Source organism: Eretmochelys imbricata, chromosome 7, assembly GCF_965152235.1.
Source record: "Eretmochelys imbricata isolate rEreImb1 chromosome 7, rEreImb1.hap1, whole genome shotgun sequence".
Taxonomy (NCBI): Eukaryota; Metazoa; Chordata; order Testudines; family Cheloniidae; genus Eretmochelys; species Eretmochelys imbricata.
Window position 1 is genome coordinate 18964194 of NC_135578.1, and position 17310 is coordinate 18981503.

Genomic DNA, 17310 nt, shown 5'->3' on the forward strand with positions numbered 1-17310 from the left:
AGAATGAAGCTACTTCCGCCAGTACTGATACAACTGTCTGAGGGCCATCTAGTGGCAGGTTTCGGATACTGCAGAGTTGATGCCACATGGCACCCAAGGGCAGATTACTGAGCTTTTTTGGCTGTATTAATTTATTTACTTTTTTCATTTCATTAACACTGTTTTTTTCCTGCGTCTTCAAGGGAAATTGTCAGGTAACAAAGCTCCAAATATGGATTGTTGGTTGCATAAAATGTTGCTTTACAAAATCAATATTTTATAATAATGTAATACTAATAGAGATACCCATAGCAACTCTTCACGATGTATTTTCTATTAATATAAAGTATTTTTCTTAGGTTTTTGGGGAAGTTTCCAGATAAAATATTTCTTAAATGTCTGTTTCTTGCTAGTGTTGTCAACTTTTGCTGTTTTTATCACAGGTCACAAACTGTGGTGTTTTTCTCAAAGCTCTCCCTGTAGGCAATGTTTAATTTTCTGCGTTTTACTTAGGTTTCAGTCCTCCTGCAACTGGATCTAAGTGGATCATGCAATTAGTAATATTTCTGGACAGGATGTAAAACTAAGCTGGGAAGTTTTGGCTGCCCTGGTGATTAAAAACCACCTGGCACTTATGACAAGACTAGCTCTTCACCCTGAGGATATAACCAAATCTAGGTACAATAACTGCATTCTGTGTCCCTACATTGCCCTTGCAATTCTAGTTTTTAAAATGTATCCCTTAGTTCCCTTCCTAAAAATAGGCTTTGGGATAATTTGACGGTCACTACAGGTTACCAGCAAAGGAAGAAATTGGTATTTTTCTAATAATTTTACTTTAGGGTGAGGTTACCCTATATGGCTACCCTATAAGTCCATAGGGCCACAGGAGGTAGTTTGCTGCCTCTCTTATGGCATGCACCTAGGAGGTCCAGGTACCTACTGTGATAGGGCTAAACCATAAAATGAAATGAATCAATGGATTCTAAACAGGGACTCAAGTGAGGCTCTGTTGAGTGGATGTACTTTTAGAGAACCCTGGGACTAGAATGTTCTTAAAGCTTTCAATGGTATATCAAGTCTTTGGGAACATATTTTATCTGTTTATATCTTTTCCTTCAGAATCCCATTTATACCCTTGCTAAGCTTGTTTGAGGATTCTATCATATTTTTGTAAGATCCTGTCTCTATCCTCTCCTGTCGAGATATTCTAGTTCTAGGTTCCAGTCTTGCAAGCACCTATGTATCTGTTTTAACTTTAAACTCCTGAGTAGACTCCTGGAAGTTAATGGGACTACTCTTGTGCTTAAAGTTAAGTATCTGCATAAAGGGGGCCCTAATTATGGCTTTAAGCTCTGTGTGGAGCAGGGGTTATTTGAGGAGCACAGACTGAGAAGTTGTAAAGACTACCACACCAACCTGCTTGCTGGTGCATTTCAGTAGTAGCAGATGATGCCTGCAAAGCACTCTGGGATCTCTTGGGATGTTATACTTTGTAATTTTCTGTTAAAATAGCAGTACACCACTGGTCATTTGCTCCTGGTCCCAAATCTCCCCAGCAGTGCTGCTGATCGCCAGTTAACGTTCCACTCAAGCCCAATCAGTATTAACACATGCTGGCGCATTCTCTTGAATTTTGCTTGGGTCACTCAGCAATGAACTAGGTGCATTCAACCTGCTCAGCAGACATCACCGTTAGAATTTTAAACTCTGAAAGTTTCCAATGTGACTAGTGATTTAACAATTTGAATAACCCCATTTATTGTTTCATATGTTCAAAGGCCAGAAGAGGCCATTGTGATCATCTACTCTGACCTCTTACACAGCACAGGCCAGTGACCTTCTCCAAGATCATTCCTAGAGCAGATCTTTTTTTAAAAAAAAAAAAAATCCATCATGTACATTGTATTTTATGAATAAAGCCATCACTTAATGTAAAAAACAACCTTGATCTTTATTTTTGAGGCATTTTTGTAACTACACTTTTCTGATTGCTTTCAGAGTAGCAGCTGTGTTAGTCTGTATTCGCAAAAAGAAAAGGAGTACTAGTGGCACCTTAGAGACTAACCAATTTATTTGAGCATGAGCTTTCGTGAGCTACAGCTCACTTCATCGGATGCATTCAGTGGAAAATACAGTAAGGAGATTTATATACACACAGAACATGAAAAAATGGGTGTTATCATGCACATCTCTCCTTACAATGTGTATAACACCCATTTTTTCATGTTCTGTGTGTATATAAATCTCCCCACTGTATTTTCCACTGAATGCATCCGATGAAGTGAGCTGTAGCTCACGAAAGCTTATGCTCAAATAAATTGGTTAGTCTCTAAGGTGCCACAAGTACTCCTTTACTTTTCTGATTGACACCAGCTATTCACAGTACTGTGAGGTGCATAACATTCACTGTTCTAAAGTTTTTCTATTTACTAACTAGCCTGTTCATAAATATTTTCAAGGAAAGATCTTTATGCCTGGAACTGTCTGGTTAAATTTTATACAGCATAGCTAAATAACCGTAATCCATGTTACTGTGAGATCTCCATAAATTCCATTTGGCTGCTACATGTACTGTGTTTTGAAGAAAGAAGATACAGTTCAAAATGAATTGCTAAAACATGCATTCCGTATAGTATGAAAACTCTGCGTCAGAACCTGCTGTGGAAAAATGTTTTAAAATAAACTTTCCTTCCCTGTGGGATTTGCTTTTTCTTTTCTGTTGTTGTTGCAGGGGCAGGGTGGGCAAGGGGAGGAGAAAGGTACATTTATTTATTTATATCTATATTTATATTTAAATCTTTCATCAGCCTGTTAAATTAAATTGGGGTCACTACCCCCATCTCTGGCTGAGCAGGTGGCAGTTAAAGATCCCATCATTCTCTCAAAGGGGCCGGGATCAGACCAGTGTTCCAACAACCAGTGTTCCTTCTCTCATAGTCTAGTGTCCTCAAGCTGTGTGAGAATTAGCAGGTTTCAAGTGTTGGTCCATCGAGACATTTTTATCACGGAAACCGAAATCCTTCTGAACAGGTACAGTGTGGGCAGCAGGAAGGCAAGTTTCCCCTGCCCTTCCACACCCATGTGCCTTGACCCTGACCTCTATGGGTGTGACAGGTTAGTTTAGTCACCATCATGGTCCACTCATTCTTCCATCCCAAGGCTGCCAATAAGCGGGGCTAGTTGTGATGGCATTTTTTATGACTTGGACCTATCTGCTGGTGGAAACTAGACTAAGACTTGCCAAGTGCATTTTACATGGGTCACCAAAGAGCTGGATTTGAATCACAGGAACAGAGGAATTGCCAGATTCAATCAGATCTGAGTGTAGTATCCTGTCTTGGACAGGTTTCAGAGTAGCAGCCATGTTAGTCTGTATTCGCAAAAAGAAAAGGAGCTACAGTATCTCACAAAAGCTTGTGCTCAAATAAATTGGTTAGTCTCTAAGGTGCCACAAGTACTCCTTTTCTGTCTGTCTTGGACAGTGGCTACTACCAGACGCTTCAGTGGAAAGTGCAAGAAACTCTACAGTAGATGGATGTGTAATAATCTGACCCCCAAATTAGGTTTTATCCTGATCCTTAATAGTTAGAATTTGTTTTCTGTCTTGAAGCATGAGGTTAATATCTCTCCCAGAATTTTTATTTAGCATTAACTATTATAAGTCTAGTTATTCTTGTTATCTTTATGAGTGCTCCATCCCTTTTTGAATCTTACTACATTCTAAACAATGTCTTGTGGTGATGAGTTCCACAGTCTAATATTATCAGTTTTGAATTTGCCACCTTTCAGTTTCATTGAATACCCCCAGGTCTTGTGTTATGAGTCACAAGGAACAGAACCTTGCCAATCTAGAAGTGAACTGCTCTGTATTTCATTGTCTATCAAGTCCCCCATAACTTTGGGAATGCATACTTTTATAGCTTTATTTTGCTTATGATGGTGGCCTAAGTCCATGGAGGTGACTGAGGGATCACAAAGCTTTCATTATGCATAGTATTACTGTCCCAGACAACATCAATACTTTTGAGTCTCAGTATTTCCATAGGTCACGTATCCCTGGTCACTGATTGGCCAGCTGCGGTGTGGGTTGTAGATGCTAGGATAGACAGGTGGTGTTGGACGAACATAGCTGAACAGGGCATGCTCCTGATTAGGCTCTATCTGTGGGAGATAAATACGCAGCTTGTCCAGAAGGTGACCTGGCCAGAAGTTATTGTCGTGAGACTTGTAGCTCAGATTGGACCGCTTCACGTGCAGACGTCTGAAAAATATGAGCTAAATAATCAATAACATATTTTTATAATGCCTTTCACTTAAAGAAACCAAAATGCTCAATTAATTATATTCATTGTCCAGGGATTTCTTTAGCCATCACTGAAATGCAGCCAGTTGTGGGGTGGAATGTGGCAGCTGTTTAACAGGAACATGGCAGAACAGCTCAGGATAGAAAGTGGCAGAGAGCCACAGACTGAAATAAAACCATAGTCATGGGTGGCAGCTATCATAGGTTGGGGGAGGCTGTGCCTCCCCAAACAGCCTGCTGTGGCCCCGGCCATGCTCTTCTCCCATTCCCCTCCTGCAGTGCCCGACGCTCTGCCCTGGCCCAGGCTGGCTGGGGCTGGGCAGCCTGCCGCAAAGACTTGGGGCAGCTGGCGCTGGGGCCGCGCTGCCCACCTAGAGCTCGGACTGTGCCACCGGCAGCCAGGCGCTGGCGGTGCTGCGGCCGTGCCACCCAGGGCTTTGGGGCTGGGGCACTGCGTCTGTGCTGCCCCGTGGCCCAGTGCTGGGGGTGCTCTGGGCTCCTGTGGGGAAAGGGGGCTACCCTCCCCCAATGGCTGGGTCACTGGCCACCCATGACCACAGTAAAAATGCAGGTAGAATTATATTAAATTATATGTATTTATAACCCACCATATGGCCACCCATATTCTGGTACAAGTGCATCTACATCTGCGGTTATAGCAGTATACCTACTCTGTAAAACTATACCAGTATAACTGGTAAAACTCTCCCATACTGACAAGGCTTCAGAACTCCAGTAGCTTCTGATGAAAGCTGTGTCTGACTGGTTGTTGGGAAAAAGTGTTCTTGAAGCCAACCTAGCTATTGGTTGTCTCTGCTTCACTGTTATATATGGAGTAAACCATTCTCTGCACAGACCTTGTTAACTGTTCATAATCCTCAAATGACATCCAGCTGCCTCTGTGTGCCTTCCGCTTTCCATGCATTCTAGCAGGGAAGATAAAACAGGAATCGTTTCAAACTATGAATACACTTTTCGGTAGAGATCTCAACCAACAGACTGGAAGCTCATTGGGGAAAATTCCCTTGTCTTTCTACTTGTCTGTAAATTATCAAGTGTATCCATGGAGCTACATAAACAATAATGCAGTGGGAAAAGATTCTGAATAAGTAATTGTACATGTGCTACACATTCTGTTCAGGTTTTCACCATCATCATAGTACATAAGAATACTTAACATCTGTATAGCACTTGGTAAGTTCAAGGCACTGTACAGACATCAATGAAGCAATCCTCCCAACGCCCCTATGAGGTAGGTGAGTAAATAGCACTAGCCCCTTTGTACAGATGACAACACACATTGACACCAGGGCAACCACACTGCCTTCAGTGCAACAGTGTCAGTGTAACTGAGAGGAGAATCTGGGTCACTCACTGTCATGATCTTATCAGAGGCTGCCCCCAAATGTATTTCATCCCACTACAGATACATACCATATTCGGTGCTCTATTGTGTCTCGCCAGAAGGGCCAGCAAAATGAAGTTTGGGTAAAGAAGAATGAATCACAAAATGGCAGCAGGAGTATTTCGACGCATTGAATCTGATTCTTCTCTTACTTACATTCACGTAAGTAGTTGACTTCAGTGGAGTTACACTGTTGTCAAACCAGTGTCAGTAACAGGAGAATTGGGCATAGTGTGTGTGACTTTCCCTTGTGTCTCATGGACACTGGAACACAGGGCCAGCAGTGGAAACTGCTTGCTGCATACCTAAAGCAAACATGGTCATCTGCTATAGCAGTGGTTTTCAAACTGCGGATCGTGACCCAGTACTGGGTCACGGAATGTAAGGCACTGGATCGCGGCGGCTCTGGTCAGCACCGGCGACTGGGCCGTTAAAAGTCCCGTCGGCGGTTCTGCCTGGCTAAGGCAGACTATTCCCTATCTGTTCTGACACTGCGCTGTGCCTCGGAAGTGGCCAGCAGCAGGTCCGGCTCCTAGATGGGGGGGCCACTGGGCTCCGCGCGTGGCCCCTGCCCCGAGCACTGGCTCTGCATTCCCGTTGTCTGGTTCCCAGCCAATGGGAGTGTGTGTGCGGGGGGAGGCGGGGGACGCTGCCTGCGGGTGAGAGCCTTCCGGAGCCACTTGTGCGCTTCTGCCTAGGAGCCAGACCAGCTGCTGGCCGCTTCCAGGGCACAGTATGGTCTGTGGTGCCAGGGCAGGCAGGAAGCCTGCCTGTGCACCCCTGCTGCGCTGCTGACCGGGAGCCGCCCGAGGTAAACCTGCGCCCCAATCCCCTGCCACAGCCCTGAGCTCCCTCCAAACCCGGAGCCCCTTCCTGCATCCCAAACTGCTCATCCCTGGCCCCACCCCAGAGCCTGCACCCAGAGCTCTGACCCCTCCCACACCCTAACGCCCTGCCCCAGCCCAGACCCCCCCCACACACCCTGAACCGCCCATTCCTGGCCCCACCCCGCAGCGCTCAGCCCTGTACCCCAACCCTCTGCCCCAGCCCTGAGCCCCTCCCAAACCCCTCATCCCCAGCTCTGTTGGGTCGTGGGCATCAACAATTTTCTTCAACTGGGTCACCAAAAAAAAGTTTGAAAACCACTGTGCTATAGTGTAGACATGCCCTGGAAGAGACACTTGAGCTAGTGGAGGAAAATTCTCATTCCCCACCAAAACCAACAACTTTTGTTTGCTTGCCTAACCTTCCAAAAAGCCTGAAGCCTGCCTACTGATGTTGTACAAGCATCCCTTTTAAATATTATTAAACTAAGACTGGGGCACCATTGTGTTAGCATTTGACATACACCAAGTCTCTGCTCCAAAGATCTTACATTCTAAATAGACAAAGGACAAGAAGAGAAACAAAGAAACAGAAAAAGTGAAGTGATTTGCTCAAGGTCACACAGCAGATCAGTGGCAGAAATTGGAAAAGAACCCTGGTCTCCTGACTTCCAGTTCAGTGTTTTAGCCACTAGGCCATGCTGCTGCTTGGAGATAAGTCGCTATAGTTTATAGCCCACTACATGGTCCACTACAGTAGAAACTCTTTGAACAAACCCATTTTTGGCATCCCCTTTTAATGCATTTCTTAATTCTTGTTTGCTTAAAAGCAGTCGTCTTTGGTGGTGACTCCCATCCGTTGTTGTGTAGGGACCCCCTGGCTGTCTGATCTTCCGCACATATGCTCCTTCTTTTATTATTTTGTCTCCTGGGTACAGCAGGGCTGTCAGGAAAGAACACAGTTAAAAACAAAGCCATAATAACTGTATGGCACATGACCTGCTAAACGTTTTGAATGGATTATGAGCTCGCTGAAGTGAGGGACTAACTGAAATGTGTTGAGTTTGGCGTAGTGCAGGCAGACCCCGTGCAAGCTTAACCTACAGAGCTCTCCCAATGCTCTTCAATCCTGACCTGCAGCACTCCCGCTATTCCAGTCCTGCTCCATCCCACATGTGCCAGACCATCTCTTGTCTTCACCTGCGGTATCTCTTGCTATGCTGAGCTGGAATCTCCTAACACTGCTCTCCCCCAGGAGCCTCAATCCTGACCTGGAGCACCCCTTGCTATTCCAATCCTGCCCTAGCTCTCTCAATGTATTTTAATCCTAACCAGCAGCATCCACTGCTAGACCAGTCCTGTTGCTGTACACGGAACTGCAAATACCCCTCATTCTTCACCTATCTACTTAAGCGTCTGTTTCCCACCCTAAAATAAGAGCCATGCATTTGGGCTGGTGAGCAAAGCTTAGCCTGAATTGTTCTGAGGTAGCACATTTACACCAAGCCCAAGGTTTTGCCTTACCTTTTTCCAGGACCTTTTCGGTAAGTGGAATGTTATATTCTTTGCATAATTTGAGACACTGCAGATAGACCATGTAGCAGGTCCTTCGATGCTTGTCCGTTATTTCCCCCATTTCACTATCCATTGTAGATGGCAAGCAATGTTCATCAATGGCCTTGTTTCCAGATCTCACCAGCCGACAGCATTCCAGCCATTGTATTGGGTTGACCTTCGCCTGCAAGTAAATGGCAGGTCCCCATTAGTGTAACTGGATAGAACATTTTCATGGCCAAAGGTCTAAATGAATCCCTGGTGTAATTCCACTCACCTCAGTGAAGTTACGCCAGGGATGAATGTGGCTCATAAGGCACCATTTGTGTGTACAATGGAATTCTGTGCATGCAACATGGGTCACACTGTTTTCATGAGCACAGGCACCGGTTTGTGGATGAAATCCATCTTGGGTAGAGGGCCAGTACAAGGCCCATGCACACTCATATCCTGCATAAGCCCCATTTCAAGTGGTGCATTAGTTGTCTACATAGGAGTGAATTGCACAAGAGTTTGCACTAGAAAACATTGTGGTCCTATTTTTCGGAGATCTTTTGAAAAACTGAGCCTTATAGTTTTGTTCCCCTTGCTCTTGGAATGTCTTTAGCATTAATTTCCATTACAGTGTGTGCCCTGGAGATTCATCAGACCTGGGAGGTGAGATTGTTAGTTTCAGAAGGTGCAAATAGCTGGGCCAATGCACCCTGGTTTTTTTTTTGTTTGTTTTTTTTAAGAACCTCTCCCAGCAGCAGTGCTACCTAGTGGTTACAGCACACAGTGCTGGGAGCCAGAACTCACTGAGTTCTATTCCAACTCTGCTACTGACTCATTGTGAGTCCTGCTGCGGGATATATAGAAAACAAGACAGGACAAAGTACTTGCAGATATCCCATAGGGACTAATCCTGTTTTGGTGAGCAGATGGAGTAGAAAAGATGACCTGGATGGACTTTCCATTCTGGGGATGTAAATCACTTAAATTTAGCTGTGCCTCTCTTTACCCCTCTGTAAGAAAAGGAATAAAATACCTATACCTCAGAGTGCTGGAGTCAAAATTAATTGTTTATAAAGGGAGAGCGTCAGATAGAAGGTGCTACATACAGAAGGGCAAAAGATTACTGATCAATAATATTCACATTAAAAGCCCTTGGTTTGATTTGGTTTTTCTAAACTGCTATTTCATCCTCAATCTATCAGACACACGGGAAGGCCTGAAATGCAAAGCATAAGTTAATGAATAATTTCTCTGCAGATATGCAGTACCTTCTCCCATCGTTTCCTCTCTCTGCATCTCTTCCCAACCTCCTCCATTTCCTCATAGCTCAGAGGTCTCTGATTCGGCTTGGTGTGGATAAGAGGAACTTCTAACAGCGATAATTTTGCTCCAGGTTTACTAGGAGCAAGTAGCTGTGTCTCTTTGGTTTTGCCAGCAGCAGATGCTGGACAACTAACACTTTTAGAAAGAGCTTTTTGGGTGTGAAGCCGGGGACATGCTGTAGATTAACAAGAAATGAAGACATTATCTTAGCATGTAGCAGAAAATAAACTTCTGAACTGATCAGAACTCATGAAAGAATGAACTTTGCTTTCTGTGCAAATTTGAGTTAGCAACAGGCTTAGACTGGAACTCTGGATAACAACAGCCTTGAGCTTTGGATCCAGATTTGTTGCCAGACCTGCATTTTACAGCTGAACCCACCTTTAGTTTGAAATGATTCCTTGAAGTGCTTTATTAAAAAGTCTTGAAAGTAAATCTTCCTGGATTTATGTTGACCCTCCTCCCCCGCCACCTTTACAAATGATAACACTTGATTCACAAGAGCTTTACAAAAGAGGATGTGTCATTTATCCACATTTTATACATAGGGAAACTAAGATACAGAGAAGCAGACTGACTTTTACAAGTAAATCTCTGCCGGGGCCAAAATCCAGATCCCCTGATTCCCAATCTCGCAGCTGGACTATGTTACCTCCCACCTTTATTTGAGAGAGAATTTGTTTGACATTAGAAAACATTGATTGTACAGCACTGTTTCCCAAAGTGCCCACTGCAAGGAGGACTAGCTGGGGGCAGAGGGAGTGGAGAGACCAGAACTAGCTTGAGGGAGGATGAGGGGGCAGAGGGTGGCAAGATCTCGCCATTATTCTCCAGACTCTGACTCTCAACTTTCTGTTAAAAAAAAGGGAGTCTCTCGCTGTTATGGTTTCAGAGAAAACCATCAAAATGTGACCCAAACATAACCAACGCAGGGATGTCTGCCTGAAGTAGCAGGGAGCCTGAAACAATAGCTCTGCTGCGTGAGCTGCTTTGTTCGGTTCAGTGGCTGCTCGTTCAGAAGCCAAGAATGATGCCTTAAATATCAATATTGTTAACCATTTCAAAGCACGTAAGAAAAGAGAGGGAGGATCATATTATGAAGACTTAAAATAAGGGGAGCCCTTTAACGACACATGGCAGAGTTGGAAAGTGGCGTGGTGTCTGATTTCATTTTCCTAAATGAAAGCTCAACTTGCAAATGCTTGGCAAATGCTGCCTTCTGTCACATTCCTTCAGAATCAGACCTTTGTTTCCCAACAACAGTGGTAGAGATAGGTCTGAACTGGGGGAGAACTAAATTGAAACCCTCCAAATAAGTGTTTGTAGGAAACATCTGAGCACAGGACTTGGTGTGAGGCACCCTGAGTTCTGTTCCCAGCTCCAACACTGACTCACCACTGGGCCTTGGGCAAGTCATTTAACCTCTCTGTGCCTCAGTTTACTCAGCTATACAATACAAATAAAGATGCTTACCCCAGTGGGATATTTGTCTTTAATCCTATTACTTTAATAATACTGTGGCCTTCTCTAGTGTCTTTCCTCTGAGGCTCTCAAAGCACTTTAGAAATATAAATTAATTGCTCTGAGGAATAAGTTAATGTTTGCAGGGTATTTTGCAGCTGTAAAGTGCTATGTATTTCTCAGCACTTCTAGGTATTTCTCCTTTCATCTCTTGACTGGTGAGACTGTAGCATAAGGTAACACGTGTACCGGGACAAGCTTTCACGTAGAGATGAGCCAAGGAGGTTGGGTTTTGGTTTTGCAAAACCAGGGGTGGCTTGAATCTTGGTTCCATTCTATCCAAACCCCCAGAGTTTGAGTGGAAAGGTATTTGTGTAAAAGGTTCTAGTTTTCAGCCATCTGGCTGGAGGGGGCTAAGAATGTCAACCAAATTCTGGAAGGGATATTAAACTTAGGGTTTAAGCAAATCTCTATTAGTGACCAGGATGAGACCTAATGTGGGGGGCAGATTATCCCACATCTGCTACTGCGGGGATCTTACACTTCATCTGAAGCATCTGGTGCTGCCCATTGTCGGAGACAGGATGTTGTACTAAATGGACCTGGGGTTGGACCCATTGTGGCGATTCCCATGCTCCTAAGAATGAAGAATAATTTTCCTACCGCGGGTTCCTTTTTCTTACCTGTTTTTGCCTCCCCAGGTTGTTTCATCTGATCTCTCATTGTGTCCAGCCATATATTTTGACATTCAACCAGATCGTCACTGGTTATATAATTCCCACGTTTTGAAGAAGTAAGGAAGATGATCACATCTTCCAGGTCATTGTCACTGATAGGGACTTTGGCCTGTAAAAAGAAAAAATTTCAAATGTGATCACAATAAGATTGAAGGCTGCCATAAAGCCCTAGGGACCAGTTCTGCAGTTCCTCCGTGTGCACTACTACTATGGTATTGAAAGATGGTGCAGCCTGGTGGCTGGAGAATCACAGAAATGTAGGGCTGAAGAGATCTCAAGAAGTCATCAAGTCCCGCTCCCTGTGCTGTGGCAGGACCATATAAAGCTAGACCATCCCTGACTTTCCAGTGATGGGATTCTACAATCTCCCTTGAACCCTATTCCAGACATTAACTATCCTTAAAGTTAGAATTTTTTTTCTAATATCTAACCTGAATCTCCCTTGCTGCAGATTAAGCCCATTACCTATGGAAATTAAGATCCATGGGTTCTAGTCCCAGCTTTGCCACTGAGAGGCTGGGTGGCTTTGGGCAAGTCACTTTGGCCTTCAGTTTCTCCATCTGCCAAATGTATATTGTTACTATACATATTAGAGTTGTATCTAATGGCACCATCTGAGATCAAGGCTCTGTTGTGGTAGGCACCGTACACATACATTGTAAATGACAATCTACAGACAAAGGGTGGTATAAAAAGGTGAAGTGACTTACTCAAGTCACACAGCAGGTCTGCAAGACAGCCATGAATAGAACTTGGGTGTCTGGAGTCCAGTCCAGTGCCCTCCCCACTGGACTACACTGCCTCTCCATTCACACACCTACCTCACAGCTTGGATTGTGAGGCTTAATTAATGGTCTGTAAAGCATCTTGAGCTCCCTCAGAGTAAAGGAAGCTATATTATCACTGTTATGGAAATCAACAGCAGATCTGAACACAGGGCAGAATCTGAATCGGCCTGTGAGTTTCTTTTGGACAATGTGGCTGTGGATTTCGTCCTCAGCTGGGATTCACTCTGTCTGGGTTGTGGAGTAAAATCTCTGCAGATTAATTCCCCATAGATCATTTCTAAAATCAGTGTAACCACAGCGAGGGGAGGACCTGTCGTTGTAAGATTAGCCCTTATCATTGGCTTCAGGGGAGCTACTCTAGAGTTACACTGACAGAATTGGGTCAGAATTTCAGCCTTATATTCTTAACCTGTTTTCTGCATACCCCCTTGATAACTTTAATGAAGTCTGATCTCATGAACCGCTTCTTGTCCTTATCCGCCTTCCTGAATAAGTCCACCATCTTGAGCTTTTGTTTGTGCAGAAGGTTATGCAGTGTGATGAGGGACTGGGGATAGGGAGCGTTGATAAGGGGGATGACTCCTCTTTGAGGAGGCAGGTCATGCTTTGGCAGCAGGGTCTGGAAAAGATTGAAGAATAATCATGAGATCAGTTTCATCCTAATGAGAAATTCAGTCAGGTTTCCTGGCTCAGGACATAGAAATGTGAAGAGTGTAAACTGATGGAGCATCAGCTGGTATAAATAGGTACAGCTCCATTGACATTAATGGAGTTATATTGATTTACACCAGTAAAGGACCTGGCCCTGGCATGTTCCAGGATGACCTTATTTTGGATTCAGTCTTTCCTCACCCTGACTAGAGGCCATATAATCTCCTCTGCCTCCATGGGCAGAGGCAACTGGAGTCCAGGAGGCCTCTGTCCTGGAGACCCACAAGAGGGAAGTGCTACCTCTGCAGTACTGTTCCACATTTACCCCTGCCCCCAACACTGCCCAAGTCACTCCATGAGGACTACACGTAGTGTAGGTGGTGCTGATGGGAGAGGTAGGGCCAGCTATAGAAAGCTCTGAACTTCCTGGATGCCCAGAGGGGGTAGTGGGGAGGAATTCAGCAGCACCAACCTGCAGGGTCTTTCACCACAGGGTTTTCACTATAATTACTGCAAAAGCTGCATTGCCAGGGCACCATAAGGATACAGGGGAGCAGGGAGTTACTACAGAGGAACTTCAGATGGACTGCCCTGTGCCCTGTCGATCTGCAGCTTTAATGGATGGAGCTTTCAGCTAATTCCAGGAGAGTGCAGCTGCTGCCCCCAAAAGGTAGAATTTCAGAGAAACTCCTCCAGTGCAGCCTGGCTGAATTACCTCTTCCTATGCAGAAGTAACTAGTCTCCAGGGGAACAATCTGAATAGGTTGGTAGTATAGTTTTCTCACTTTCTGTAATCTTACTGATGAGAATCTGCAAGGATACCTGACTGATCCTAGCACCTATAGAAAGAGAACTGACCTGACTGCCCTCCAATCTCCCTCTGTTTAGCTACAGTTGTTAAATTCAAATGACCAGTGGGCTTCCAAGGGCTGCAGTGCAGTAATTCAAAGGACAGAGGAATGAGGCATACACTTACTTCAAGATTTTTGGTTGCAGCTAACTGCCTTTTAGCCTTCCTCACTGCTCTGCAGTCTTGTAAGTTTTCCAGGACTCTATCTTCTTGCTCGGAGGTGCAAAGTTTTTGACGTAGCCATTTTTCAACATCCACAAGGCTATCCAATTGAGACCGGAGCTTTCTCCTTTCCGTTATCCAAGCTTCCAGCTTTGGTATATCATCTGCCTCTGAAGGTTCTTCTGGCATGCGGGGACAGCTTTCTACCTCAGTGTGCACTTGCCAGGCAGCGGCTTCCTCCTTTTCGTCGATGGCAGTGGTCTGAATGGGTTTTGAACCAGCAGAAGCTGGTCTTACCATCAGAGGTGCGATAATAATGCGTCGTCTGGATTTGGGTGGCCCAAATATACTTGGTTTCACTTTAAAGAAAAACTTTGGATACAAATCTCTGAGTCTGTATTGTTTAAAACAGTGCTGTAAGACCAGTTCCGGCTTGACGCTGGTAGTGTCTTTGAGCAAATCTTCCCCAGTCATGGTGTCCCCTTAACTAAAACCAAATGGAATTGTTTCAAAATTCAGTGTTAATTTTGCTTCGGAATATGTGTGGGATCGTTAAAAAAATGACAATGAGCTGAAATCACATATGACCTTCCAAAGCTAAGATGAAATAATACATGATACAATAAAAAGGAACCTAGATGGACACTACTGTGCAGACAATGCTAAGGCCTCCTTATAATAAAATATAAGAAATTAATCATTTGACATTTACATTGCCCCTTTCAGAGCACGGGACAGGGACTCAGGAGACTTGGGTTCAATTCCTGGCTCTGCCTCTGACCTGCTGGGTGACACCTGTAAAATGGGGATAATGATACTGAACTACTTGTAAACCACTTTGAGATCTATGGATGAAACGTGCAATGGGAAAGCTTGGTATTATAACTATTTCATCAGAAGAGAGGTTGGGGAAGAGTGTCAATATGAAGCTAGAAATGGGCTGGTCTTGTATTATTCTATAGTTTTGGTCCAGTAAAAGACTGCTTTAAACACAGTAATTCATCACACAACAGGCTCCTGAACCCTGGAATCTCTCTAGTCCTGATTTGTGTTTATTAGTATTCACAAAGTATAGGGCATGACATCACAACCCTGGAAGAGGCTCAGGTTATCATGCTAATTTTCTAGTGCTTCATATTGCTTTAGAACAAGTGTAAGAGGTAGCATGCTCCTTGTTATTTGATATGTATGCATGCGTTTCCTGCAGCCACCAGCAAAATGAAATTTGCTTCACTTTATAGCATATTAAGCCACTTCGTCAAGAACCAGATCAGCCAGCTGGGTGTTGCTAATAGCAAGCCGACAACCTCAAGCTGCTGATGGAATTGTTTAAAACGCGTGACTGGACAGCAGGCATTCCTATGCTGAGGCTGGAGTGAGTGACAGCTGCTAAGGTCGCTGCTGTAGCCATCAGACCCAGCATCTCAAGCTAAACCATCTCAGCAGAGTCAAGCCAAAGTGGACCGGCTCTTAGCGAGAAAGGGCTGCCAATGGGCGTGGCGTTGGCACCTTCGCCTTCCCATGCAGCCGCAAAACAGGCCGGGCCAGAGCCCTGTCCTACCTGGCTGCTCCCAGAACAGGCTGGCTGTGCCGCTCCGCGGGCGGGCCAAGTCCGCACCCAGCTCCACCGCGCCGCCCCGTGGGCAGGGAGCGAGGGAAGGCGCCGTTCGCAGGGGGCCCCACAAGGCTGCCCCGGAGCTCAGGTGGCCGCGGCTGCCCCTCTCAGGGGCCCGGGGCGGGAGCAGGACCCCGGGTTCTCCCACGTGCACGTTCGTTGGCGCAGAGCCCGGGAAGTGTTGCAGTGTGGAGACCATAGCAACGGCCCCGCGGCCTGGCTCCGGATTGGCTGAGGAGGGATCGGCCTGGAGGTCGTGTCGGCCACGCGTCGCTGTCCCCAGCCCCTGGGCTGGCCGGGAGCAGCGGGAGTCCGCTGGCTGGGACCCCTCAGTTGAGACAGCCTCCTCCCGCTTTGGGCATGGCGAAGTGACCCCTGCCTGTGGCATCCCCAGGGCTGTGAGGCCTCAGGCTCCACGCTCCCTGCCCCGGACACGGTGCAGCGGGGCCTCTTTACAGCGCTCCGAGTATTGCCCCACTCTGAGACTATGCATCAAAACTCCAGTTCTCGCGGCAGCGCAGTCCTGCCGTCTGCATGGAGACGGGTGTGAGCCTTGTTTATAATGACCGAGGAGTACATAGTCAAAGGCTTTTCCCAGCCGAGAGATTTGGCATTTTATTAATATCTATAACGCATAGCTTCTCCAAGTCACAATAGCAGCCAGAGAGGAGGGGACAGTCCCTGCAGTTGCAAACAGTTGTTTTCACTTCATACTGTACTCTTGGTGAAGGGGAAAAACGAATCTCCAGTACATGTTAATTTAATGACCAAGTCTGAATGGGTGAATGATTCGTTGCCTGCATAAGGCCTCTCAACTGATGTTAAGTCTGTTAACTTTCTGGAGCGAATACCTACTATAATTTTATTATATGTATTGCTGGGCTCTGTTGGTCAGAGTTTTAAGGTCACCATCTCCAGAACATGTGGACTCCAGAATCCCTTTGGATAGAAAAGTATCTTTTATGCTATGTTGTTGTTTTAAATAAAGAGTTAATGGTAACCTTTAAAAGAGCCCCCAAATGTTTATATTATATTCTCCTTAAAATATCCCCCACTTAAATAAATCCTGCTTTTCTTGGCATTGTACCTTCATATACTATGAAGGTACATATACTATGAAGGTACAAAGTTAGATATTGCAAAAACTACTAAATAAAACAATTACCAAGTATACAACAGATGTGGAAGTCTAGAGAGGTGGTTAAAGCAGGGGGACCAGGAGTCAGGAGAAAGAGGGTTCCATTCTGTTGTACATTAAGGAGTCATGGTATGGCCTTGGGTAAATCATTAAGGGCTTGATTTTCTGATGTGTTGAGCATCTCACCTCCCACTGAAGTCAGTGGGAGCTGCATGTGTCCAGCACCTTTGAAAGTCAGAACATTAACCTCTCTCCATCTCAATCTTTCCAACTGTAAAATGGGTCAAAAATACACACCCAGTTTGAGATGCATAGATTAAAGCTGCACTCTATGTATAGTTCATTAGATGCTTCACAGGGTGAAGGCATTATGGATTAGATTCAAATGCAGAGCTTCAATCCAGTCCTTGCACCAACCTTTACATGTTGTGTACATACTTTTGTAATTATAGATTCATCTTTAGGACCTGTTTGACTCCTTTAAATATGGCAAATATAAATTCAGAAACAAGGATTTTACAGC

General features: G+C 45.0%; 1 protein-coding gene across 1 annotated transcript; it reads right to left on the minus strand.

The window, feature by feature from the left end:
- Window positions 1-3927: 3927 nt before the first annotated feature.
- EFCAB12 (EF-hand calcium binding domain 12) lies at window positions 3928-15638 on the minus strand. The gene is made up of 9 exons (XM_077822907.1): window positions 15596-15638; window positions 13999-14521; window positions 12796-12990; window positions 11530-11692; window positions 9331-9560; window positions 8039-8252; window positions 7292-7457; window positions 5143-5211; window positions 3928-4243 (listed from the first exon to the last, which is right to left on the minus strand). The coding sequence occupies exons 2-9, from the start codon at window positions 14506-14508 to the stop codon at window positions 3997-3999; spliced, it is 1794 nt and encodes a 597-aa protein (XP_077679033.1). The 5' UTR covers window positions 14509-14521; window positions 15596-15638; the 3' UTR covers window positions 3928-3996.
- Between the last annotated feature and the right edge of the window lie 1672 nt (window positions 15639-17310).

Coding starts and splice junctions, on each gene's coding strand:
- EFCAB12 (XM_077822907.1), bottom strand. CDS start 14,508: ATGACTGGGGAAGATTTGCTCAAAGACACTACCAGCGTCAAGCCGGAA. Junction 11,693..12,795: donor TCATTAAAGTTATCAAGGGG/GTATGCAGAAAA, acceptor TTCTTTTTACAG/GCCAAAGTCCCTATCAGTGA. Junction 7,458..8,038: donor CGAAAAGGTCCTGGAAAAAG/GTAAGGCAAAAC, acceptor CTTTCCTGACAG/CCCTGCTGTACCCAGGAGAC.